We start from the raw sequence: 26,136 nt of genomic DNA, 5'->3' as shown, positions 1-26,136 counted from the left end.
CACTAGTTGTGATGCAACAGAATTTGCTGTGACCGTTGTGAATTATGGGTGGTGTGGTCTTTGCCAAGACGGTGGATTGTGGCCCATGCCTTCCTGCTGTTATTTGTCATTTGTCATTATGGTGTTCTCTATATCTTTTCGTCCTGGGCATGACGTTAAACTGTTCCGTTTGAGAGGACCGGCGACCCTCGAATGTAAACAGCCACGAAAGGAAACTGTGTGTGTGAGGTGTTCTCTATCATTTCATTCCAGACTTCACTGTCTATCTCCTGTGTTTTCCATTCATCTTGAGCGTTACACAGTCGTCTGATGTGCGGGGGGAGGTGCCGGCTAGCGCATAAAGGCACGGACGGGACAGGTGTTTTCTTGACCCATCCCGTGATGATGCGACAGGTGTCATTTAGGGCTGTGTCGACCAATTTGGTGTGACGTGATCGGCTCCAGCTTGAGCAGGAATACTCTGCTGTAGAGAAAGACAGGGCCATGGCAGTTGCACGGATTGTTTGTGGGTCTGCGCCCCACTTGGGAGTTCACTAGTTTTCACAGGATGTTATTGTGGGTGTTGACCGTGGCTTTTGTGTTCTCCAGGTGTTTTTTTGAAGAAGAGTGTCCTGTCCAGTGTAACTCCAAGATACATGGGGTGGGTATGGTTGGAGAGTTTGTGACCATCCCAAGTGACGCTCAGTTCTTTTCTTGCGTCTCGGTTCCTCAGGTGGAAGCTGCATAGTTGGGTTTGTGTGTGTCTTTCTTTTTCTGTCTTTCTTTCTTAGGACGGAGATCAAGGTAGACGCCATAGGAAGGCTCAACACTAGCCGATGCCCCTAGAGATCCATCCCAAAGCTTCCCTCAGGGAGCACAGCAAGCCAGCTAGCCAGCAAGCCTGCCCAGTCAGCCAACGCAGCCAGTCAGCTCCGCCAGTCAGCCAGTGTAGAAAGTCAGGCTGCCAAGCCAGAGCATATCAGCCCTTGCAGTCAGCCATTGCAGCCATACCAGCCTTGCTCAGTAAGCTCAGCCAGTCCTCTCTTGAGGCCTGGCTCTCTGTCTGCCTGGCCCGGTCTGCCCTGCCCTGCCTTGCAGCAACAGAACCAGCCTTTCTGGAAAGCCAGCAAGCTCAGAATGCGAGCTGAGCAAGCCAGTGCAGCAGCAAGCCCAGACTAGGTTACCGCAGCCTTACTGTGCAGCCACAGCCACTCAGTCTAGACCAGCAGGAGCTGGCCAGGCTCCAACCCTTGCAGCGCAGCCGTAGGCCGGATAGTCCCCCTGCCTGCACTTTGTTGCCTTCCTGGCCTGTCTGCCTGCCTAGGCGCCTTGGTCTTCCTGTCTGTCTGCCTTGGCCTGCCAGTCTGAAACTGGTTTAGACTAACTGCGTGCTTGCCAGCTGCGCTGGCTTGCTGAGCTCGTATTCTGAGCTGGCTGGCTTGCCAGCAAGGCTGGTTCTGTTGCTGCAAGGCAGGGCGGGGCAGACCGGGCCAGGCAGACAGAGAGCCAGGCCTCGAGAGAGGCCTGGCTGAGCTGACTGAGCAAGGCTGGTATGGCTACAATGGTTGACTGCAAGGGCTGATGTGCGCTGGCTTGGCAGCCTGACTTTCTACACTGGCTGACTGGCGGAGCTGGCTGGCTGCGTTGGCTGACTGGGCGGGCTTGCTGGCTAGCTGGCTTGCTGGACTCCCTGAGGGAAGCTTTGGGATGGATCTCTAGGGGCATCGGCTTGTGTTGAGCCTTCCAACGGCGTCTACCTTGATCTTCGTCCTAAGAAAGAAAGACAGAAAAAGAAAGACACACACAAACTCAACTACGCAGCTTCCACATGAGGAAGGCAGGCAGGCACGCACGCAGGCAGGCAGGCACAAGCTGCCTGCGTGCTTGCTTCGCCCTCCAGTTGCTGCTCCAGTTATTTGTTTTCCCTCAAACCCATCCTCAATGTGTTGGGTGAGGTTGAGCTCTGTCCAGCACAGGAGCGGCCGGGACGGAAACCAGCTTGGTCTTTAGTCAGTTTGGTGTCTATGAGTGGCATGAGGCGTTGGAGTAGCAGCCTCTCTTGTAGGTGATGCAGAGGAGGGAAATGGGTCGGTAGCTCTTTGGGGATGATGGGTCTTTGCCAGGTTTAGGGATTGCAACCACTTTGGCCGTTCTCCAGACAGAAGGGATGGTTTTCTGTGCCATGCATGTATTCAGCATCCCTACGAGCCAGGTCTTTGCGTTAGGTTCCAGGTGCTGTATAATTTCTGCCAGTAGGTCATCAATCCCTGCTGCTTTTCCGGGTTTCAACTTTCCCATTGCAGTTTCGAGTTCTTCTAGGTCGAAGGGTTTGGTTTGAGGGCTGGCTGATTGTGGTTGGTCTGATACCACTGTGCGATGGTATTCTCCTGTGGGTCGGTGGCGGTGTTGGTTACGACTGTTGGCCACCAGTTGTGATGCAACAGAGTTCGCTGTGACTGTTGTGAATTATGGGTGGCTCCCTGAGGTCCTTGATCCCCATGGGGTCCAACAGTGGTCATTGAAGCGTGCACAGACATGCACAAATGCACCTACACACGCACAGGCGCACATGCGTATGCACACCTGGACCTGTAAATGAACAACAACACAAAAACTAAGGCACTGGTGTCGGACTTCTGGTTTACCGGAACGGGGTTCAACTCCCTGCAGTGCCCTGCTCAATGTGTTATATTTACATGGTTCATTGGTCCATGGTCTCAGGTCATTGAGCGGCGCGCTATTGTGTGCGATTCTTCATCATTGTTGAGGATTTAAAAAAAAGGTGAAAATCAACGAAAAGCGAAAGGCTATAGTCCATGGTCACGGACCGCATACTGGTCAAGGTAATTCATACTGGTGAAGATCATTTACTAGTCTTATGAAGGTCATTTATACTGGTCAAGGTCATTTACTAGTCTCATGAAGGTAATTTATACTGGTCAGTCATATACTGGTCACGGTCATTTATACTGGTCAAGGTCATTTGTACTTGTCAAGGTCATTTATACTGGTCAAGGTCATTTATACTGGTCAAGGTCATTTACTAGTCTTATTGAAGGTCATTTATACTGCTCAAGGTTATTGATCAATATCAATGACCTTGATGACCCCAAGGTCATTAAGTGGCATGCTATAGTGCGCGATTCTTCATCATTGTTCACGATTTGAAAAAAGGTTAAATCGCGGAAAAGCGAAAGGCTATAGTCCATAGTCTCGGAGGGCATACAAAAATGTGTGGTGCTATACAGGCCGTTCTGGAAAATTTGGGACAGAGGTTCATCGTTGGCATCCAGGGAGTGTGTGTGCAAAATTTGGCATCGACCGGGTTAATGGTGCTGGAGATTAGCTGTTAACAAACTGACGGACACACACACACATACACACTCACTCAGAGTGCAAAACATACTCTATCCCCATGGCTTTGGCCTGGTGCCATACCGTTATTAATTATTGCCTACAATGTCAATTGTGAAATTACTTTACCGTTGCAATGCAACATTTACATTTCAACGAATGGACCTCGTAAAACAAAACAAAAACCAAGGCACTGGTTGTGGTACTTCTGGTTTACCGGAATGGGGTTCAACTCCCTGCAGTGCTCTGCTCAATTTGTTGTATTTACATGGTTCATTTTTATTTTCTGCTCATTGTGTTGCCTTTTCATAGATGATAACCCCCAGGTTCTTTAATGTGTTTGCACTCCCTACAGTTAGGTTACCAAGTCTATTTATTTATTATTTCTGTTCACTAGAACTAGAACCAATTACCAAAGTAGGCTTTCTAATGACACAACTCGCCTTTGTTTTTATGTGTAGCAAAAACGTTCTTTTTATTTACGCCAAAGAGTAGAGGCTGGTCTGCATTCATGCGAGCGGGGAAGTTTAGAGTAACATAGCTCTAAATGAAACGCATTAGAGCTATGGACCAGAGCTAGTAGTCATAGCACTTCATGGTATATGCATAGTTTATATAGTTTCATTATAGATATATTAAACAGAGAGGACTGGAGTCAATTGGGTTATATTATGTTTAACACTAATTTGAAGCTGTCAAAATCTGACAGACTTCTGGCGGCCATGGCCACGCCCACCTTTTGGTAACGCCCACTTTCGGCCAAGCCCACAAAAAGGACCCCCCATGTAATTTGCCAGGCAGGCTCCACTCTCAGACAGATATTTGGCTCCGTCTTATGAGCTAATTTAGAATTTCCTGTCTGAGAGCTAGCTAATTTAAGACATCCGGTTGCCTTCAGAATAAAATAAGGTTATTTAATTCGTTAATTAAATAATTGTCAATGCCCCAAGGCACAGCACTTTTTTGAGCGTTGACCTCAGTAGAAGGTCTGCTGCCGTGAATTTTACACCTCTCCCACTTAGCGGAGAGTGGGGTGTGGTACAGGACATCTCCCCGAACGCGTGGGTATACTGCATCTACAAGTAGTACAAGATAAATTGAAACCATTGACACCTACTTCGATGGTTCAGTTGTCATCTATGCCGGGGAATTTAGCAGCTCTCATTCAAGCGTTTTTTCAAAATCCAGGTCACACATTTGATTGCAAAACAATCTGTGGTGTCACTCAACAACTAGTGAATAGCATCTTACTTGGCCTTAGGAATGCACAATGACCCATTAGATTTTATACACAAACTAGTAGTTTGGTTGAGTATGTGTGGTGTCCACACAGTTGTTCAAGCAAAACATACAGACATCTGTACATTCTGTGCCTGGACAGTTGAAAGCAATTAACAGAACAATAACGGAGGACAATTTGGAAGAAGATGATGATGATGTGGTTTTATGCAATGAAAGTCTAAATGACAATATGTGTGAAGCTATACCATTACCAATTCTAACATTTCTACAACAGACATCTGCTATCAAAAAATGTCACACACGGCTTGAAGAAGCAGCAGCGCAGGACTCAACATTTAGACGGAAACTTGAGAAATTCAATCTAGCCAACACATCAGTGTCATTAGTGTCTCAGAAATGTTCTAGGACAGAAGAATGCACCATATTAAACAGCTTTGTAGAATACACACTTCGGTCTCCTTTCCTTGGAGATGACCTGCTTTGCCTGAAAAGTCTTAGTCTGTATAGTTGTACTCAATGTGGTGACAAGGCCTTACCATCTACAAAGAACATGTCACAATTCATAGTGCAGCCACTTGACGTGTCACAAAAAGGCATCTTAGACACTATTGCACAAATATTACCTGCTCAATCTGAACAATGTGAAACATGTCAGCAGGAAAAGAGCTTATCAACATATGAAGTAATTAACAGCCCACAGACCTTACTTCTCCTGTTAAGAGCTGGCACAAAAATTCCAAAAACGTTCAATTTATCCTGTCTGTACCACCAAAATGAGTATGCTTTGACCAGTATGTGTGTATTTTTCGACAGGCCACCATATGCGTCATTGTACATCCTTAAAGATCATAAATGGCATATCTGGACAAATGAATCGAATGACACAGCAGGCTATACCTTTGATGCAAAGAACATCCGCTCGACAGCACACAAAGACAGTAGTCACAAGTAGTTTCTATGTCGTGTCATACGAGAAAATAAACAGTCGAGAAATAATCAAGTTTCGTCAGGACAAACAAATGCATAAATGCACAGACAGATGCAATCAACGCACACAAGTGACACCCATTCCAAAGCTAGAGGTAACTCCTTGACCTGACTTAGCTTGCGTAGAGAAAGTGATTTCATGTCAATGCCCCAAGGCACAGCACTTTTTTGAGCGTTGACCCCAGTAGAAGGTCTGCTGCTGTGAATTTTACACCTCTCCCGCTTAGCGGAGAGTGTGGTGTGGTAGAGGACATCTCCCCGAACGCGTGGGTATGTCCAGATAGTTGCCTCGCGGAGGCCTCTTTGTCCAGTGTCCATTCTGGGTCTGGAAACGATACTTTTTTCAGCGTTGACCACAGTAGAAGTCTGCTGCTGTGAATTTTACACCTCTCCCGCTTAGCGGAGAGTGGGGTGTGGTACAGGACATCTCCCCGAACGCGTGGGTATGTCCAGATAGTTGCCTCGCGGAGCCGTCTTTTGTCCAGTGTCCATTCTGGGTCCGGAAACGGTACTTTTTGTCAGCCTTGACCCCAGTAGAAGGTCTGCTGCTGTGAATTTTACACCTCTCCCGCTTAGCGGAGAGTGTGGTGTGGTAGAGGACATCTCCCCGAACGTGTGGGTATGTCCAGATAGTTGCCTCGCGGAGGCCTCTTTGTCCAGTGTCCATTCTGGGTCCGGAAACGGTACTTTTTGTCAGCATTGACCCCAGTAGAAGGTCTGCTGCTGTGAATTTTACACCTCTCCCGCTTAGCGGAGAGTGTGGTGTGGTAGAGGACATCTCCCCGAACGTGTGGGTATGTCCAGATAGTTGCCTCGCGGAGGCCTCTTTGTCCAGTGTCCATTCTGGGTCCGGAAACGGTACTTTTTTCAGCGTTGACCACAGTAGAAGGTCTGCTGCTGTGAATTTTACACCTCTCCCGCTTAGCGGAGAGTGGGGTGTGGTACAGGACATCTCCCCGAACGCGTGGGTATGTCCAGATAGTTGCCTCGCGGAGCCGTCTTTTGTCCAGTGTCCATTCTGGGTCCGGAAACGGTACTTTTTGTCAGCCTTGACCCCAGTAGAAGGTCTGCTGCTGTGAATTTTACACCTCTCCCGCTTAGCGGAGAGTGTGGTGTGGTAGAGGACATCTCCCCGAACGTGTGGGTATGTCCAGATAGTTGCCTCGCGGAGGCCTCTTTGTCCAGTGTCCATTCTGGGTCCGGAAACGGTACTTTTTGTCAGCATTGACCCCAGTAGAAGGTCTGCTGCTGTGAATTTTACACCTCTCCCGCTTAGCGGAGAGTGGGGTGTGGTACAGGACATCTCCCCGAACGCGTTGGTATGTCCAGATACTTGCCTCGCGGAGCCGTCTTTTGTCCAGTGTCCATTCTGGGTCCGGAAACGGTACTTTTTGTCAGCCTTGACCCCAGTAGAAGGTCTGCTGCTGTGAATTTTACACCTCTCCCGCTTAGCGGAGAGTGTGGTGTGGTAGAGGACATCTCCCCGAACGTGTGGGTATGTCCAGATAGTTGCCTCGCGGAGGCCTCTTTGTCCAGTGTCCATTCTGGGTCCGGAAACGGTACTTTTTGTCAGCATTGACCCCAGTAGAAGGTCTGCTGCTGTGAACTTTACACCTCTCCCGCTTAGCGGAGAGTGTGGTGTGGTAGAGGACATCTCCCCGAACGTGTGGGTATGTCCAGATAGTTGCCTCGCGGAGGCCTCTTTGTCCAGTGTCCATTCTGGGTCCGGAAACTGTACTTTTTTCAGCGTTGACCACAGTAGAAGGTCTGCTGCTGTGAATTTTACACCTCTCCCGCTTAGCGGAGAGTGGGGTGTGGTACAGGACATCTCCCCGAACGCGTGGGTATGTCCAGATAGTTGCCTCGCGGAGCCGTCTTTTGTCCAGTGTCCATTCTGGGTCCGGAAACGGTACTTTTTGTCAGCCTTGACCCCAGTAGAAGGTCTGCTGCTGTGAATTTTACACCTCTCCCGCTTAGCGGAGAGTGGGGTGTGGTATAGGACATCTCCCCGAACGCGTGGGTATGTCCAGATAGTTGCCTTGCGGAGCCGTCTTTTGTCCAGTGTCCACTTTATAAAGTCCATGCACTCCAGTGAATAGCATTTATCCATTTAGATAACTTTATTATTATTATTATAAGGATTTAATTACTTATTCTTACACAGAAACATAATGTGTGTCTTATAGCATCATATAGCATCATTTAAATGCTTAATTTGTAGTTTTAATGTGCAAATTAAACTTTTTTTCAATACTCTAGAGGGTACTCTTATTTTGAAGAGATCGTCCACCGGAAGTCTTAAATTAGCTCACTAGATTAGCTCACTAGACGCTGCCCCTCTTCCAGCAGCAGCACCACGCCGGCTACAGGGAGTGCAGAGTCTGAAAGTCCACTCAATTAACGCTGGTAAAGTGCCATAAATAAACGCATATTACTGCTATGTGGAGGTGTTGCTCGTTCACGGACGATCGCTTTGACTTTAGCCGAAATAAGAGCAACAATTGAGGAGATCTTTTAAAGTTGGCTCGTCTGTTTCTGTGAAGGTTAGCTTCCATCCTGTGTAATCCGTAGTACGAGCTGCTGTAGTGTCGCTTCTTGTCATAAAGGAGCAGATCTGCTCCTTTTTGACAAGCAGCGACGCCGGGCCCTGGCCTAAACTGACAGCGTGGCGGCTTCCATAATGTCTGCAGAATTACTGTGTTCTCCTGTTGATTGATTGATTGAGTGAGTGAATACTTTATTCAGGGAAGTACAATTGGATACATCTAAGAAAGCCTATGGCTAGTATTGGCTTGTTTCCATTGGGCATTCTAGGTCTGTGCATGATTGCTGTTCCCTCCCATGCAGATCTCTGCACGATTGCTGTGTCCTATCTAGATCTCTGCGAACCTCGCGTCACCAGACCACCGACCGACCAGACTTTCCACAGATCTCTGCAGGGTCGCTGTCTGTTGCATTGCTTTGTGTCTCTGTGCATTTCAACACAGTCTGCCTAGACTGTGACACTGTGTCTCTGTCTCTTGTGTTCGTCTGTCTCAGTGTCTATCATGAGCTACACTCAATCAAATCCATGTGAAGACATGCAGGCGAGAGCCAAAGAGTTCCTGAAGTTTGTCAACAAAGGGGTGTCACCGTACCATGGTAAGGAAGGAACTTTACATTTATTCCCGAGAAAATGTTGATTCTTCTCATATTGTGGTTTGGCCCCACTGAAAGAGAGATTTGAAAGTGGACATGCTTTTGAAAGTGAAAGCATAAATGGGATTAATGTCAGCATATCAATTTAGAGGAGCATTGATTTCATAATGTAAATACGTTTTTATCCTCCTAAAGACATTGTCAGCCAGTCTGAGAGTGTGTCAGCTCAGCTGTGGACCTCGATCCGGAGATAAGATCTTAGTAATCGTTGCATAATCTTGTATCCTACCTTTGCACCTTGATTTCTATAGATTAAGACTTGTTTTCAGGGCCTCTCTGTGTAACACGAAACCGTGCACATGTAACGTACATAAGAGTTTAGTAGCCTGTATTCTCCTCTACGCAAACTACTGTACTTTGAGTTATTGTTACTTTGCTGGAGTATTTCCAGTTTTCAGTACTTTTGCTTCTAGCCCCTCTACAATGATTTGAAAAAGACATTAACCACTTCAACCCATACTGTACATTTCAACCATTTGGAAATAGCTGATCTACAAGCTGACAATGTGTTGCAATGTGATGCATTGTGAGCTTGTAGATCTCTTTTCAAAAGATTTCTATACATTTCATAATTTGAAAACTTGTGAAATGGTACCAAGTCCTGCCTAATGAATACTTTCTACATTGAATTCCGGAGTTTTACTTTAACAGAGTATTTGGGGGCGGCAGTTTAGAGGCAGGTCAATTGATTATGGGTACCAACCCAGGGCAAACCAGGAAGGGAAAGAAGCGCATCACCTATGTAGACGTGCTGCGGTACGACAGCTTAGCTAACAACACTGTGAAGCTGTAACTAACTGGGGGTGGCAGTGGCTCAGGGCCAGCGTAGAGCGGCAGCTTGGTCAGTTCGATCCCAGGCTCCCCCAGAGATACTGTCGAAGTGTCCTTGAGCAAGACTCTGAACCAGAGATGAAATGTTTTTATAATCGTCACGGGCGACTAGGCGAATATACTATACTAGGTCTAATTCCTCATGGGGGCTCGAGCCCCGCCGCCCCCCCACGGAGTCTACGTCACTGCTCTGAACCTCTAAATGCATGGTTTCCTCCACCATCGGTGTATGAATGTTTGTGTGAAATGAATGGGTGAATGTACACTATGCTACTAAAAGCTATATACATTTTTACCATTTATTTCTACTTTACAGTATTGATATTTGATACATTACACAATGTGAGTACTTTTCTCCACCACTGTCTCTTCACCCCATTTTCACCCTCTAGTGGTTGACGAGTGTAAGCGGCGGCTGCTAGGAGCCGGCTTCATCGAGCTGAAAGAGACGGAGAAATGGGACATCAAACCCACGTCCAAGGTCAGTGTCTGGCCGCACGCTTGTCCTGAGTTACTGTCAGAATTAATGGGACCTGGAACGGTGCCAGGTTGTTAATGGATTGGAGATAAAAGTTCTGTCAGATAGGGCAGTGGTTTTCAACCCTGTTCTTATCAAAGTCCATTATTTATTTGGCATTTGAGCCACGGGACCACCGCCTCTCGGACCCAAGACTTATATTGTGTTGTCGTTGGATTAAGATTCCGTCCACGTTTCCATGCTGTATTGACGTGGTACAGGAGAGATAACAGGCAAACGTTGATCAAAATAACAATTCTACATTCTCCAATTGTGTAGAAACTTCGTAATGCAGATGTTTAACTATAAAACATCTTGAGACAGTTGAGTGTAAAAAATCTTGGGAGTGTAAAATGAAACCAAATGGACCTGTAAGGACCATTTGGTTTACTTTTACTTTTATAGTACACTCAGCGGTTAAAGATCTGGGGTCCGTACGCTTTTCCGACCAGTCATTGGTCCGACATGCGGAAAACGACCGGATTAAGGTTGGCGAATATCCGCTGCTCCATGCTTGCGGTTATGGTTAGGTTAGGGTTTGAGGTAGGTTGTCGGACCAATGGTTGCCAACTCTCCATGATTTAGCTGGGGAATACCTAGAATCCCCTCAAGGATCACTGGTTGAAAACCACTGAGATAGTGTGTAGACCTTCATGGCAGCGTCTAATGAGGGTTCCCGCCTTGAAAGAGAGACATGATGGATATGGCGTTTGGAGGCCACAGTTTGCAGTGTAACATATTTTCAGTTCAGTTTCAGTTCCTTTTCAGTGTTCCAACTAAAACTGCCTCTCTTGCATTTCAAGCTATTTTAATAGGTTAAAGTGGAAAGCTCTGCCTTGCTATTTTAGCCTAGCCTGGGGTCCACCTATGCACTTGTTTTTGTTTGGTTTTGCACTGTTGACCTTATTTGTCTTGTTTTTCCTTGATGAGAGCAGTATTCACTTTATTATGACGCACTGATCGACTGTATATAGGTTTTCGTTTATTCTTGTTTGCACTGTTTATTATAATTTAAAATTTAAAGTTTTATTGTTTCTTGTTGCACCTTGCTTTTTCTTCTACCTTGTTTCTTCTGTATACTACAGTACTTTTCATTCTTCTTATTCTTACTTGTATGTTGTAACCTTAACTGCTGTGCCGCCATGGGCGACTGATTTTCCCCTGCGGGATAATAAAGGTATCCATCTATCTATAGGTAGCAACCGGCAGGATCCGCCGGGAGAATCTAGACGCAGCTGCGCGACATGAGACTAATTAATTAGAGCGACAGAGAGAGGAGTGTGTGTGTGCGTACGGGTGTGCGTGTGTGCGTCAATTTAACAAAGTTGCAGACGATCAGAAATCAGCAGAGAGTGATCAACGTGATCAGACTTTTTTGTTTTTCTCCCTGGAAATAAAAAAGTGTAGGTTTCCGAGGCTACTTTTAGCCTGACTTTGCACAATAAAGTCATCTTTTAATGTATCCACGTCACGTGTGACTCTTGAGTTATATAATATTAACTCTGAGGGCTTTTTACTGTGTGTCCTGTGCTTTTGGAAAGCTGTTGATCGCGTAGGTTTACACCCTACCGAGCCAGACAGCAGTAACTCATTATATTTAAAGCTGCTATGTGTAACTTTTCAAGTCCCACCTGAAATTCCACCGTTCAAGGGACAGCTCGTTTGTGCAGAGGAGAAATTGTAAATTGATAGAAAAGCAGGGAGCCGGACTACAACCACCAGACAGGAGTTGTGTTTTATTCACTAAAAAATGTTACGGATGTCAAAGGTAATGATGATGAAAACGTTTTCGATTTCATACAATCCAACACTATACTATTAACAAGTTAGTTGAAAATTATTTAGTCCCTTGTTTGTGCCGAATCTGGGTTGCACATGGTTTGTTGCACTCCCTCTGGTGTTGTGGGTGTGGACTTCGTTAACAATTGATTAACTAGGTCAATGCCTGTGTGAAAAGTGGGAGCGATGCAGGCCGTGAGGAGCTACGACAGTGTTTCTGACACACATTCAGACATTCATTCAGACAGACATTGAGTTACGGTAATTATAGTATGATTTTCTTTCCATCTGTTGTCATTGTGGGGACTAACTCCACAGAGTGTTGTCACTCTGTCGCTTCCTGCTGACGCTCCACGTCGTTTGACCGGTTTGAGCCCCACTTTTCTTCGTATAATATCGTGATAATATCGCGAATCGCAATTATTTTGGTCGCAATAATCGTGACCCGACGGCAACGATATGCTAGATATGGTTTTCTCTTTTTCTAAGAAACATAGTCTGGCATAGGATGGCACTTTGGTCCAGAGATTGGGAAATGGGGGTACTGAAGCCCAAACTGTTTGAAAACCACTGATTGAAGCATTCCTCTGCAGTACTTTGTGACCAGGAACTACTCCAGCATCATCGCGTTTGCTGTAGGTGGACTTTACCTCCCGGGAAATGGCTTCTCTATGATCGGGGCGCACACAGACAGCCCCTGCCTCAGGGTAAGAGAACAGTGACAAATATAAACATTTATATAATTATATTTTACATTTGATCATAGCCTGATCAAAACCCATCCATAGATTCATCGTGATGCGGACATGGACGATTATGAATCAATTCACAAATGTCAAAAATGTATTTAAAATGAGTTTTTGTATGTTGGTTACAGAATTCACTCTTTTTTTTTTTAAAGAAAGCTACTTCATGTTTTTGTTTGTTTCTAGTTTAATAGATGTTAATGCAATAAATGACCGTAATGTGTTTTCATTGTGGATCAATTGAAAGCACTTTGATTATTAGTCACACACACAGTGAGGGCGAAAATAAATCATGTATTGGAATCGAGATGCATCGGTAATAGATTTATAATGTAATTGTAGCCCTCTGGATCGGATTCGAATCGTCTGGTACGTAGAGATTTCCGCCCCTAATTTGCACTGGGTAGGCGATGAACAAATAATCGCCCAGGCATTCGTCATAGCCCTCGGTTGAATTACCTCAGGCAAATGACAAATGGTTGTATAGAAATGTTCTTGATCAACAGTATTTCCTCTCCTCTCCTCTCCTCTCCTCTCCTCTCCTCATGGTTCCAGGTCAAACCACGGTCTAAAAAGACCAAGCATGGCTTCCTCCAGGTGGCGGTGGAGTGCTACGGAGGAGGCATCTGGAGCACCTGGTTTGACCGCGACCTGACCGTTGCCGGCCGAGTCATGGTCAAGGTAACCCATGGTCTTTTATTACAGACAATTGTATTACTCCGGCTCTTAAGACCAGAGTTTTTTGGGGGTTTTTATTTTAGCAGTATTTAGAAATGTGCACTGAAATATCTGTGTCCTCATACGACAGAGCGGAGACAATCTTGTCCATCGGCTGGTCCACGTCCCCCGGCCCATTCTCAGGGTCCCCCACCTCGCAATCCACCTCCAGAGGGACATCAATGACTCCTTTGGTCCCAACAAGGAGAACCACTTGTGAGTAGACTCGGACAAAACAAATTGGAGTACCGGTAACATTGAGTTAATGTTAGCTAAACTGCATGCCTGATACATTTTGTTCCTGTACCGTGCAGTGTGCAGGGCAGGCGTGCTTATTGCTGACCTGCGCTTGTTTGCCTACGCACCAGCATTTAAGTTTTACTCTAGGGGTGTGAAAGTTTAACTTCATTAATAAAATCACACCTGTGTGAAGTGAGCGGCGCTCTTATCATCATACATCATCTTATTCCGGCCAATCACAAATTGCGTCCTCACTTGTCCGTCTTTACTTTTGTCTTCAATGTTTGTGTTTTACACAAACCCGGAAAGCTGAATTTCCGTTCTTCCTGGAAGCTGAAAGCCTTTGAGTCAAAAAGCCAAAATCAGCCAATCTTCTTCTTATCATACAACAGCCACGTGTGTAGCTTAAGCGGTCCAAGTATTGTATCTCTGGAGTATATAGGAGGGGCTAGCACCCCTCAACAATGAAGCAATAAAGTCACTTTGACAAAACATAACCACACAGTGATATTTAGTGGGTTGGATGACCGCTATATCAAGTACGTAAGTTTACAGTCTCTGCAAGACAAGTTGGTGTTCATACTGTTGCTAAAAGAATATAAAATCTAGTAAACCATAATATACTTATATAAAATGGTCAGCTGTCTGTGACTGTGAGTGTCATATTCAATGGACTAAACATGACAGACTACTGGCCCTTTAAAATCGGAAACCAAGTGGATAATACAGTATTGTGCGGGTAGGACAGTTAACATGAAAAGATCTTGCGAGGTGCAATTGTAATTGCTATTGTGATAGTTGATACTGGAATTAATTTATTTGAACAGGGAAATCTACCGAATGTGGTAACTGTGGAACTAGAGCAGGTGTGTGTGTTGACTGACGAGGAAGTTCGGTTTATATGAACCTGGAAGTAAAGTGTGTGTGTGTGTGTGTGTGTGTGTGTGTGTGTGTGTGTGTGTGTGTGTGTGTGTGTGTGTGTGTGTGTGTGTGTGTGTGTGTGTGTGTGTGTGTGTGTGTGTGTGTGTGTGTGTGTGTGTGTGTGTGTGTGTGTGTGTGTGTGTGTGTGTGTGTGTGTGTTCGCGTTCGCGTGTGCTCGTGTGTGTGTGCTCGTGTGTGTGTGTTCGCGTGTGCGTGCGCGCGTCAGAGTGCCCATTATAGCCACTGCCGTCCAAGAAGAGTTGGACACTGGCTCTGCATCCTCTGGGGATGCAAGCAATGCTACCACGACGGTAACACACACACACACACACACACACACACACTACACTGCACCTTCGCAATCATACATAACATTTATCAGAAGGGCATCACTGTATACGGACTGTACATTTCGAGCTTGCCCAACAGATGCATAACAATATTCACCACCACTAGCCACTGTTGTGTTTATATCGTTTCACGGTATGGTGCCAAGTTCTGAGAGCGGTCCCAAAACTGCGTCTAGAAAAACAAAAGAAAAAAGAACATGGTTTTATTTTTGTAATTAGGGTTGGGGATTCGGAACCGGAATCAACATTGAGGAACTGGAATCTGTTCCAATTTGGAACTATTTCCGGAACACTGTCAGAGCTGATATGCAGACTTCATGTCTGCTTCACAATTACAATTCTGGTAGTTCTCAACCTTTTAAATTTCATGGACCACCATGAAATGATGGCCCTCTGAGGCCCCTTTTCCACTAGGGTGGAACCAGTTCCGTTATTTTTCCTCCTAATTTTTAACCAAATGAATTGGTTCAGATCCCTAAATGCTGGTTCGCAACTGGAACCAAAAAAAGGTGTCTTCTTGCCCTGAAATGGGAACCAAAGTGGGCGTGTCACTATTCACGTTGGAAGATACAGATGTGATATAATCCATCATAAAAAAATACCGACCCAGTTCTAGAACCAAAGGTTTTGGTGGAAAAGTGGCCAGAGAGTGTACAAATGGAACCAAACTGTTCCATTCGTACACTCTCAGAGTTACACTCTCGGTACACTATACAGAGTAGCCATATACTGTACAGTTACTACAGCGATTATTAATCGGTCACACAAAAAATGCTACCAAACTGTGAATAATAATGACTCTCAATGGATAAGAATACCAAATGTCTAAGCCATCAGGTACCCAGTTTAGGAAAAAGAGGGAAGAAGAAGGTGAAAAATGCGCAAAAGGTATGCAGCATTGCAGCTATGTTGTGCACAATGCATGCATGTAAGGCTAGGCTAGGCTAACACACATTTGTGCACCAATGCAAGCTAGAACTGCTACTGATTCCAACCTACGAGTATACGTTTTACAGTTGGTGTGTGGTGGTTGCTAGTTTTTCAAACAAAACATTCAATGCAACAATGCTCACCGGCATAACATAATAGTGGAACCATGTTAAATGTGTTTTCAGACAGTCCACTTTTGTGTTTTATTGTCACACAATACATTATTTGCCCGACTAAATCTCATGACTTATTTGACCTTCACAAGCAGCACATGATTGAGCCTATTGCACTTGACTAGTCCTTTTTAGTCTTTATTTCTTTCATAGATTGACTTGAAAAGTTGGTTGATGCGCTTTGGCTGGATGCTCTAACAAATATTTTTAATCCGTTTCAGCAGATATGTGGCCGCTGCTATCTAACTTGACTCCGCCAGATGGTGGCAGCCGCTATCATTTACATTGCTAGACTGATTTGTGGCTCCAGTCCACTCCTGTACAAACATTATTGACACAAGGCTTTAACAGTTGGCTTCCTTCATTGTTGCCTCCTATGGCCATGTGCCTTTTCATACGTGCGCACAACCCCCAAAACATTGTCATCATATGGACACTTTCGTTCATTCAACTGTGTTGGTGGGGGCATTCTTTTATTATTATTTTTTTAGATAAAAACCTTACAAAAACCTTAAAATTTGTTTTCTTTCTGGCAGTGAAAAGTCTCCTCCCCACCCTTCTTCTCGTCTCCCATCATCAGATGGAGAAACATCAGTCTGTGTTGTTGAAGTCGCTGTGTGCCGAGCTGGGAGTGGAGCCACGCGACCTGCTGGACTTTGAGCTGTGTCTGACTGACACTCAGCCCGGGGTGAGAGGCCTCCACAACGTCTATGATGATTAAATCCACCTCCCGATGCCGTTGTGTGTGTGTGTGTGTGTGTGTGTGGGTGGTGGGGGTTTATGCATGTATGTGTGCTGTATGCGTGTCTTTATTGTACTGTATGTCACATGTGCCATCAAAGTGGGGACTGCATGTTTAATTGGGGACATACTTTGTGTGCCAGCATAGATCTCATTGCAGTTTCATGCAGTTTGAGTAAAGCATGTATGTAGCCGTGAGAGTTGCATCTCTTATTGGTTAAGAGGTAAAGGGATGTTGAATGAATCTTGATGCAATGTCCTCCAAACTCTTTGGAGGACATTGTTTGTTTGTGTTTCCATCCATTTTCACCTGTGATTTATAATCTCTCTTATCTCCAGGTCTTAGGGGGCCTGTATGAGGAGTTCATCTATGCTCCTCGCCTGGACAATCTGCACAGCTGCTACTGTGCCCTGCAGGTGCACGCGCGCGCACACACACACACACACACACACACGCACAGAGACATCGCATTTTGTCCATATTTCATCAACACCAAACTGAAGCTAATCTATTTTAACCCATTCTGAACGGGCACCCATTTTGGTGTTGGCATCATGTTATGCTTTAGCTATTGAAAAATAGCAGATCTACAAGCTCATATCGCGCCACCGAGTGGCGCGATACGAGCTTGTAGGTCTGCTATTTTTGAAAAATCGAAGACACTTTTAGAATCTGATCTCAGGTCAGAATGGGTTAATAATGAAACTGTCAGGATGTAATAGACATTTTTAGAATCTGATCTCAGGTCAGAATGGGCTAAACCCCCTTATTTTGGTTTGGTTTCCTCCTCCAGGGCTTGTTGGAGTCCTGTGAGGGAGACTCTCTGGCCAGTGACACCAACATCCGTATGATCACTCTGTATGACAACGAAGAGGTGAGATGTGCTTACGGTACTTAGTTGTTCTGGTGACGCTGTCCAAGGCGGGGTTTTCTCGGTTGAAAATCTAACCTGCATCCTTTTAGGATGCCCTTACATTATTCATCCATGGATTTGGATATGTGTCTAATCTCAGAGATCCTTTTGCAGCTAATTCCATGCCTGAGGTGCAGGAAAAGACAGTTTTCCCATATCTGTCATTAACCGGCCTGTGACATCAGTTATCTAAGTCGCCTACATGACATATCTATGATATTCGACTCCTAATTTGGGCAAAGTTTCAGCCTGATCAGTTGTTTGCATGACAATGGATAAAGTAAAAAAGTACATTTTCATAATCTTCAAGCTAAATCTTGTGACGTGTTCTGCGACAACGCTCCACACGCCCTTCTTGCTCACCAACTATGGAATGCAATTCGAATTGCAGACTCACTCCCAATCTTCCACCATAGTATGAAAACTAACCTCTAGAGACTCCATATTAGCCCGTAGCACTTGCCCTAGCCTCGACGACTATAATACGTCATTTAGCATGTTATGTAGACATTCTATAGTGTTTATAGTTTCAATGTACAGATATTCTACTGTTATATTACAGTAGAATATCTGTTGGATTATAGGTTCTTAGTTTACTTATGGTCCTAGATGACTATTTCTATGTATTTGATGTATTACCTACCTTGTGGTGTTCTTGCTTATTGTAAATCGCTCTGGATTAAGCGTCTGCTAAATGCCTAAATTGTAATAACTGTAAATTGTAACTAAGTCATCTAAGACACCAGTCGCCTATGACATATTTGACTCCTAATTTGGGCAAGGTTTCGGCAAGATCAAGTGTTTGCATGACAATGTATGAAGTCATACAATGTCATAATGGTGTGACGTGCTTCTGACCAGGTGGGTTCAGAGAGCGCCCAGGGGGCTCAGTCCAACCTGACCGAGCTCATTCTGAGCCGTCTGGCCTCCAGCGCCGACAATCTGACGGCCTTCCAGCAGGCGGCGCCAAAGTCCTTCATGATCAGCGCCGACATGGCCCATGCCCTTCACCCCAACTACCCGTCAGTACAGTGTACTCTGTCCACTACTACAATACATTATCAATGTACTATCAGTACAGTGTACTCTGTCCACTACTACAATACATTATCAATGTACTATCAGTACAGTGTACTCTGTCCACTACTACAATACATTATCAATGTACTATCAGTACAGTGTACTCTGTCCACTACTACAATACATTATTAATGTACTATCAGTACAGTGTACTCTGTCCACTACTACAATACATTATCAATGTACTATCAGTACAGTGTACTCTGTCCACTACTACAATACATTATCAATGTACTATCAGTACAGTGTACTCTGTCCACTACTACGATACATTATCAATGTACTATCAGTACAGTGTACTCTGTCCACTACTACAATACATTATCAATGTACTATCAGTACAGTGTACTCTGTCCACTACTACAATACATTATCAATGTACTATCAATCAGTACAGTGTACTCTGTCCACTACTACGATACATTATCAATGTACTATCAGTACAGTGTACTCTGTCCACTATTGCAATACATTATCAATGTAATACACATCAGTACAGTGTACTCTGTCCACTACTACAATACATTATCAATGTACTACACATCAGTACAGTGTACTCTGTCCACTACTACAATACATTATCAATGTACTACACATCAGTACAGTGTACTCTGTCCACTACTACAATACATTATCAATGTAATAATACACATCAGTACAGTGTACTCTGTCCACTACTACAATACATTATCGATGTACTATCATACCATACCATACCATCTTTATTTCTATAGCACATTTAAATAACAAGTTGTACCAAAGTGCTTTACAATAAAATAATAAAATCACAACTTCATTTAAAAACAAACAACATACAGTACACAGTGTCACTTTCAACATCAAAAAGCTCATACTATGCTAGGAAAAGCGGGGGCCTGTCTTATGTGCAGAGGCAGCTCATTCCAGAGCTTGGGAGCTGCGACTGCAAAAGCCCGGTTCCCTCTAAGCTTCAGCCTTGATTTAGGCACCACCAGGAGAAGCTGGTCAGAGGACCTGAGGGTCCTTGTGGGAACATACGGTTTGAGTAGTTCAGAGAGATAAATGGGTGCCAAACCATTTAAACATTTAAAAACAAAAAGCAAAACTTTGAAATCAATCCTGTATCGCACAGGAAGCCATTGGAGGGAGGCTAGTACAGGACTAATATGGTCACGCTTACGTGTACCTGTAAGCAACCGTGCGGCGGCATTCAGTACAGTGTACTCTATCCACTATTACGATACATTATCAATGTACTACACATCAATACATTGTACTCTGTCCACTATTACAGTACATTAGGGATGTGCTCTGTCTGTCCACTACTTCAATACATTTATACTATAGTTCTATATACTCAGTATTTCTTTATTTTTTAAATGTTTTAGGGAGGATTTATTTGGGTGAAATAGAGGGTATGCGCATGCATACAGTGAGTGGCAAATCGAGTGGCAAAGTGAGTGAGTGTAACTTTGTTTAACGGCGTTGACTTTTCTGCTTGGATGTATGGGCTGTCAAGGCCAGATAGTCGTTTTTGGCTACTCCGTTGGCGCTCCCGCACATCTTTTGGGTATGATAATGAAGCCACGCGCGTACCCTCTATTGTTCTGGGGGTTTAATTTTTTCATCGACCATCCTATAGGTAAAATGATTAGAAGTCAGTACAGTACAGTACCTACTCCAGTACTGGAATGTAAAATGCTGCTTTGATGATTTTCCACAAACTATTTCTTCCACAGAGAGAAACATGATGATAATCACAGACCAGCCTTTCACATGGTAATACCCTCTTTAACCTCACACAAACGCCCATGCATACATATGTATGCAACCTTGTATGTCCAGGACTGTTACTTTTCTGGGAAGGGAACTGTTGTCCCACCAGTGTTGTCATTTTGTCACAAGCTCTGGTTAAGCCTGTTTGTCGGTTGGCTTCCCTATTTTGGGCTTGTTGTCATAGGCAGAAATGATCAAAAACGTTTTAAAGTAACAGATTTACAACCTTAAAGTATACATTTTACTTGTGGCACCCTGTGGAATTATTGTATAGTGTAAGTGTATAATGATTCTAATAAAAAAGAAAAAATATATATATGGACACATACAGTATATCACATAACATGGTTTCTGCCCAACAGTGACGATATGCAGTTTGTATAGGATTTATCGTGAATCGGTTCACTTGAATCGTGATGCAAACAGCAGAGGGCGCGTAAAAAAAAGAAGAAAATACATGATTTTATTTAGAGAAATAATAATTAATAATCTGGATAATAATTGTAATAAATTGTGAAGTATCGTGTATCGTGTGAAGAGCCTATAACCCTCAACTAATTTAATAACTAAACCTGATAAAAGTACAGTAGGTACATCTCCATTTTCTGGATTGGATTTTGTGTTTTGTACTGCACGTTTTCTATGGAAGTGTCTGGAATAAAGTTTATTATTATTATTAACACGTGTACATTTTGTAATTGGTGTCAGGGTCCAGTGATCAAGTTCAATAGCAATCAGCGCTACGCTACCACAGCTGTCACCGCCTCTATCGTCAGAGAGATCGCTGGACGCATTAACGTACCTCTCCAGGTAAGTGTGTGTGTGTGTGCGTGTGTGTGTGTGTGTGTGTGTGTGTGCGCCTGGAAATTACACACACACACACTAATTGGTTGATCTGAGTATGTTTCGTTGTATGTGTCATTTCAGTGAGTTGTGTTGTCGGGACTCTGTAGTGGGCAGCTATTAAAGCAAAATTTAGCTCGGCTTTATACAGTAAAAAGTAAAATGGCAACTAATGTGTCCATGTCCAATCCAAAAAAAACAACCGGCTACCGGGTTGACCAAAGGGCTTTACAGAAAATGTCTAAGAGACACACATACATAAATCAGAGGTAAAAAAGCGATTTAAAAAAAACAAAAGCACAAATAAACGTAAAATATGGACTCGGCAATACAAATAAAACTCGTAAAATCTCACTGTGTGTGTGTGTGTGTGTGTGTCTGTGTGTCTGTGTGTCTGTGTGTCTGTGTCTGTGTGTCTACATTTGTATTAATATACTTGTGAGGATATCAATATTGTAGGACAGTGATGTCTAATCCCAACCAGATTTTTTTCTAAAACAACCATTTGGAAAATGGTCCTCACAAATGCCTATTTCTCAAATTCTACTATACTTGTGGGCCCTCGCAAGTACACACACACACACACACACACACACAAAACATCAATATTGCATTGTGTTTGCTCAACGCCTCCCTGTCTCTCATGCGTGTGAGTCACCGGTTAGCGAGCAGACATCTCCTTGGCAACATAGAAAATGAAATAGGCGTTATCACGACAAAACAAACGAGGATCAGACAGGGACGGCGACAGAATGCAGAGGAAAGGGGACAATAATACCAGTTCATGCATACATTATCCTTTTCCCATTTCTGCAGACAAAAGCTCCCTGAATCACCTCTGACATTAGATAAAAGAATGGCACGTGTGTTGACGACGCAAGCTCCCATTTAAACTCTGCGGCCTCCGGCACCGTTGAGGTCAATTAACGTCAACCCGCAGCACCAGAACAGCGTTTAGAATTAATCCTAGCATGTGACTAATGGTCTGTGATGTTAATTTACAACCTCGAGTAAATCCACATAAGAAGGTGCTACTTAACGTGCCTTGAGCACTGCATGCTCAGAGAATACATGAATACATTCACAAATGTTACCTAATTGGATACTACTGCATAGTATATAGTACTGCACTATGCTGTAGGTATACTAGGACACGGAACAAAAGACTGATTTGCTTTCCTAACCGAATAAAAGCACGCCGTCGGCCGTGAGCAACACAAATCACGTGTGGCCATGTCAAGACTTGGATGCAAATACAAGTAGAGTTTTCTGGCCTTGCAGCGTCTCTGCTTATGAAGTCCTCTAGCAGAGATGAGAAGAACGCATCTAAATCATTCGAATCGTTTGCGTTTCAGCCATTTGTTCGGTTCGGCATGCATGGCTCTTTCCCCAGATTTGAACAATGAAAATAACGGATCTACAAGCTCACAATTTTTGTGTTGCATCACTATGATTCGTGAGCTTGTAAATCTGCTTCAGTATGTGACGGGCACGCAAGGCGCAACAAAGTATAAATCAGGCTTTTACCGTCTCTGGTGCTCTTGTGCATTTTGAAACGTAAGAGCAGACTTACAATTTAGGTTGCTCTTAATCCAGAGCGATTTACAGTAAGTAAGAACAACACAAGGCACCAAATGCATAGAACTAAACCAAGAATCTGTCCTCAGTCTAACGGTAGAATATCCGTAGATCCCATACATTGAAACTATAAACACCATTATGATGACAGGACAATAATGACCTCTTCATAACATTGCTGTCTAAATCCATCCATCCATCGAAATGACATATTTTAGCCTTTGCATATACGCCTGCAAGGTCGTCGAGGCTAGGGCAAGTGCAAGCCTTGACTCGACTTCTCTCTCTCTCTCTCTCTCTCTCTGTCCTGTCCAGGATGTGATGGTGCGTAACGACAGCCCGTGCGGGACCACCATCGGCCCCATCCTGGCCGCCCGCCTGGGCATCCCCGTGATGGACATCGGGGCCCCCCAGCTCTCCATGCACTCCATCAGGGAGATGTGCTGCACCTCCGGGGTGGCGCAGAGCACACTGCTCTTCAAGGTACTCTTGATTTTGACAGCGAATTTTGATTTAGTTTTAGTTATTTTAGTCTTTTGAATAAAACATTTTTTTTTTTTTTTTTTTTTTACATAATTTAGTCATCTGAAATGTTTTACCTTGTCTAGTTTTAATCGACTAAATCTACAGTTGATTTAGTCGACCAAAATGTATTTTAGTGGGCCTTTATAGCTACGTAATGGCTGATTTTAGACTGGGTTTCATGCTGGAAATGGCCAATGTACAATCTACTGGATCTCTTCTCCACCAGTCTCCTACCTAGCATTTTTGGCTAATAGTTTTCATTTGTTGACAAAATTGTCAATATATTTAGTCTTGGTTTTAGTCGTCATAGCTTAGTTTTTATTACATTTTTATTTCGTTTTCATCATTGAAAAAAGGTAGTCGACAAAAACAATCCACATCAAAGTCCTGAGTGTTAACTGAAAATGGACCCGTGTGGGAAAACACTCGGTATTTGATTGTGTTTAATGAACCAAACACTAGCGCTCCCTTTCTCTCTCTCTAGACCAGTCCATTTCTCGTGTTGTGTTAAAGCTGCAATCCGGAACCTATTTTTTCTGTTAATTCGGGTGTGTCAGGCATAATCCGGACATCGCTGCCACAAACGGCCTCAAACTTGGCGTGCGTGTCACCGTGTCCCATGCAGTGTATGTGCAGTGCCAAATGTGGTCGGAGCAGCGGTTTCCGAGAAGCGAAAAAACCCACAAATGCATCTGTCTGTCCCTGTAAGGACACACCGATTTGTGTGTTTGGGGGACGGTAGACATCGTCTTCCCTAAGTGGCAGTGTGTACAATAGGACTCCATTCGTGTATTTACGTCATCAACATAGCATCAGCCGTTTCTGACGACATCAGACATCCTTGTATCTCCATATTTAGTCGATCATTCCAGAATGTATGTGTGTACTGTATGTGCATGGCAGGGCTTCTCTTGATGCAAGTCCAGGGGTGTATCAAGTCCAGGCGTGCCTCAGAATACTTTGATGTTTATCGATGTCACTTGCACTTTACTTGGTGCGTTCTTTTTCAGTCTACACACTACAGTCTCTTCACCAAATCTAGCAGATCTACATGCTCAATAGGGGTGCTGGGGTTTAACCCATCTTGACCTGAGATCAGATTCTAAAAATGTCTTCTACATCCTGACAGTTTTTCAAAAATAGCAGACCTACAAGCTCGTGGCGCGCTATGAGCTTGTAGATCTGCTATTTTTCGATAGCTAAAGCATAACGTAATGCTAACACCAAAAGGGGTTCCCGCCCAGAATGCGTTAAGTGGTTAAATGCCAAATATAACAATTATTTTCCATCTGCCCTAATGGAAACTACTATTCTCTAAGGTTGTCCTCGTGACATACTGTATCTTTGGGGAAAATAAGGTGCTATAAAGTAACAATGTAATTCAGGGGTACCGTGGATGTAAAAAAAGAAAAACCTATTTACAGGGGTGACCTATGAGGCAAAAATGTTTGAGAACCACTGGGCTACTCTTCCATTGAGACATTTAACCCATTCTGACCTGAGATCAGATTCATACGAAGGTTTCCACTGGACACACACTGGTCTGATGAACCCATTCTGACCTGAGATCAGATTCTAAAAATGTCAGTCGTTCTTCGATTTTTCAAAAAATAGCAGACCTACAAGCTCGTATCGCGCCACTCGGTGGCGCGATATGAGCTTGTAGATCTGCTATTTTTCAATAGCTGAAGCATAACATGATGCCGACACCAAAATGGGTGCCCGGTCACAATGGGTTAAACACCATTGTCAGGTAGAACACAGCACACATACAGGTGGACATTTAGTACTGCCTGGAGCTCATAAGATCAATGTCTCCACAGAGATTGTGTCTCTCAAGAGCGGTAGCAAATGTATACAATGTATAAGAACCTTTTGAAAATAGCAGACCAAAATGTGTGAGCTTGTAGATCGGCAATTTTCAAATCGGCGAAATGTATACAGTATATGGCTGAAGTGGTACGTTTTGTAATAATCCAAATCTGCAAAGTAACTAGTAACTCAAGTTTTCAAACAATTGCAATTGGAGTAAAAGTACAATATTTGCCTCCTGGGATGTAGTGGAGTAGAAGTGAAAGTTTTGGAAATTGTAAATATTCCATGAAAGTAAAAAATACCCCAATTTCCATTTTGCTTACAGTACAGGAGTACATTAGTTACTTTACACCACTGGCTTTGCACACAAGATGGCTTTATCAGGGTGAGAAATAAATCATCAACAAAATGTCCTGTATGTGTTTTCTTCGCCAGGGATTCTTTGAGTTGTACCCTACAGTGAGAAACCTGGTGACCGTGGATTAGAGAAGCGTGGATGCATCATCTAGTCAGCGATGACCTCGGCAAAGGAACAAAACGGTCCACTTTGAGTCGTCAGAATGTTCTGGCAGACGGGCATAGTGAATAAACAGAATATCCCGTTTCCAATTTAATCGCTGCAACAACAAATGTGTCCTTGAGCGAGATGCTCTTATAATAATAATATCTCAAATTTATACAGCGCTTTTCTGAGTCCCCAAAGACGCGTTACATGGAAACTTATATTAAAAACAACTTTATTGGGGTGGAAAAACACTTAAAGGAGAATTCCATGCTAGAAGGCTTTCTTACCTTTCTTTGCAGTTGTTACGTCCCCACCAAAGAGGTCCAGGTGTTATTTTGTGCAAAAGCTCCTTATTGGCTATTTCCCCTACCATAAGCCCTAAATGAATGGCATTGAATTGAATGGGGGCTATGGGG

The 26,136-nt window shown here is 43.9% G+C and overlaps 1 protein-coding gene across 2 annotated transcripts; it reads left to right on the top strand.

Annotated features, from left to right (window-relative positions):
* Positions 1 to 7,904: 7,904 nt before the first annotated feature.
* Positions 7,905 to 26,136, top strand: LOC310854131 (aspartyl aminopeptidase-like). 2 transcript variants are annotated; one of them, XM_083758648.1, is made up of 16 exons: positions 7,905 to 7,968; positions 8,602 to 8,703; positions 9,984 to 10,072; positions 12,481 to 12,594; positions 13,189 to 13,314; positions 13,442 to 13,566; positions 14,738 to 14,822; positions 15,699 to 15,749; positions 16,545 to 16,652; positions 17,045 to 17,122; positions 17,500 to 17,580; positions 18,481 to 18,641; positions 20,418 to 20,457; positions 21,163 to 21,264; positions 23,191 to 23,358; positions 25,651 to 26,136. In XM_083758648.1, the coding sequence occupies exons 2-16, from the start codon at positions 8,610 to 8,612 to the stop codon at positions 25,699 to 25,701; spliced, it is 1,473 nt and encodes a 490-aa protein (XP_083614774.1). In that variant the 5' UTR covers positions 7,905 to 7,968; positions 8,602 to 8,609; the 3' UTR covers positions 25,702 to 26,136. The 2 variants fall into 2 exon arrangements, with proteins under 2 accessions (XP_083614774.1, XP_083614775.1); XM_083758649.1 differs by lacking the exon at positions 15,699 to 15,749 and having other exon boundaries at positions 25,651 to 26,134.

Source organism: Protomyctophum parallelum (genome assembly GCF_964188405.1).
Source record: "Protomyctophum parallelum genome assembly, chromosome: 23".
In the NCBI taxonomy this organism is placed as follows: domain Eukaryota; kingdom Metazoa; phylum Chordata; class Actinopteri; order Myctophiformes; family Myctophidae; genus Protomyctophum; species Protomyctophum parallelum.
The sequence above is the reverse complement of the archived record's forward strand: the minus strand, read 5'-3'. Positions and strand labels throughout refer to the sequence as shown.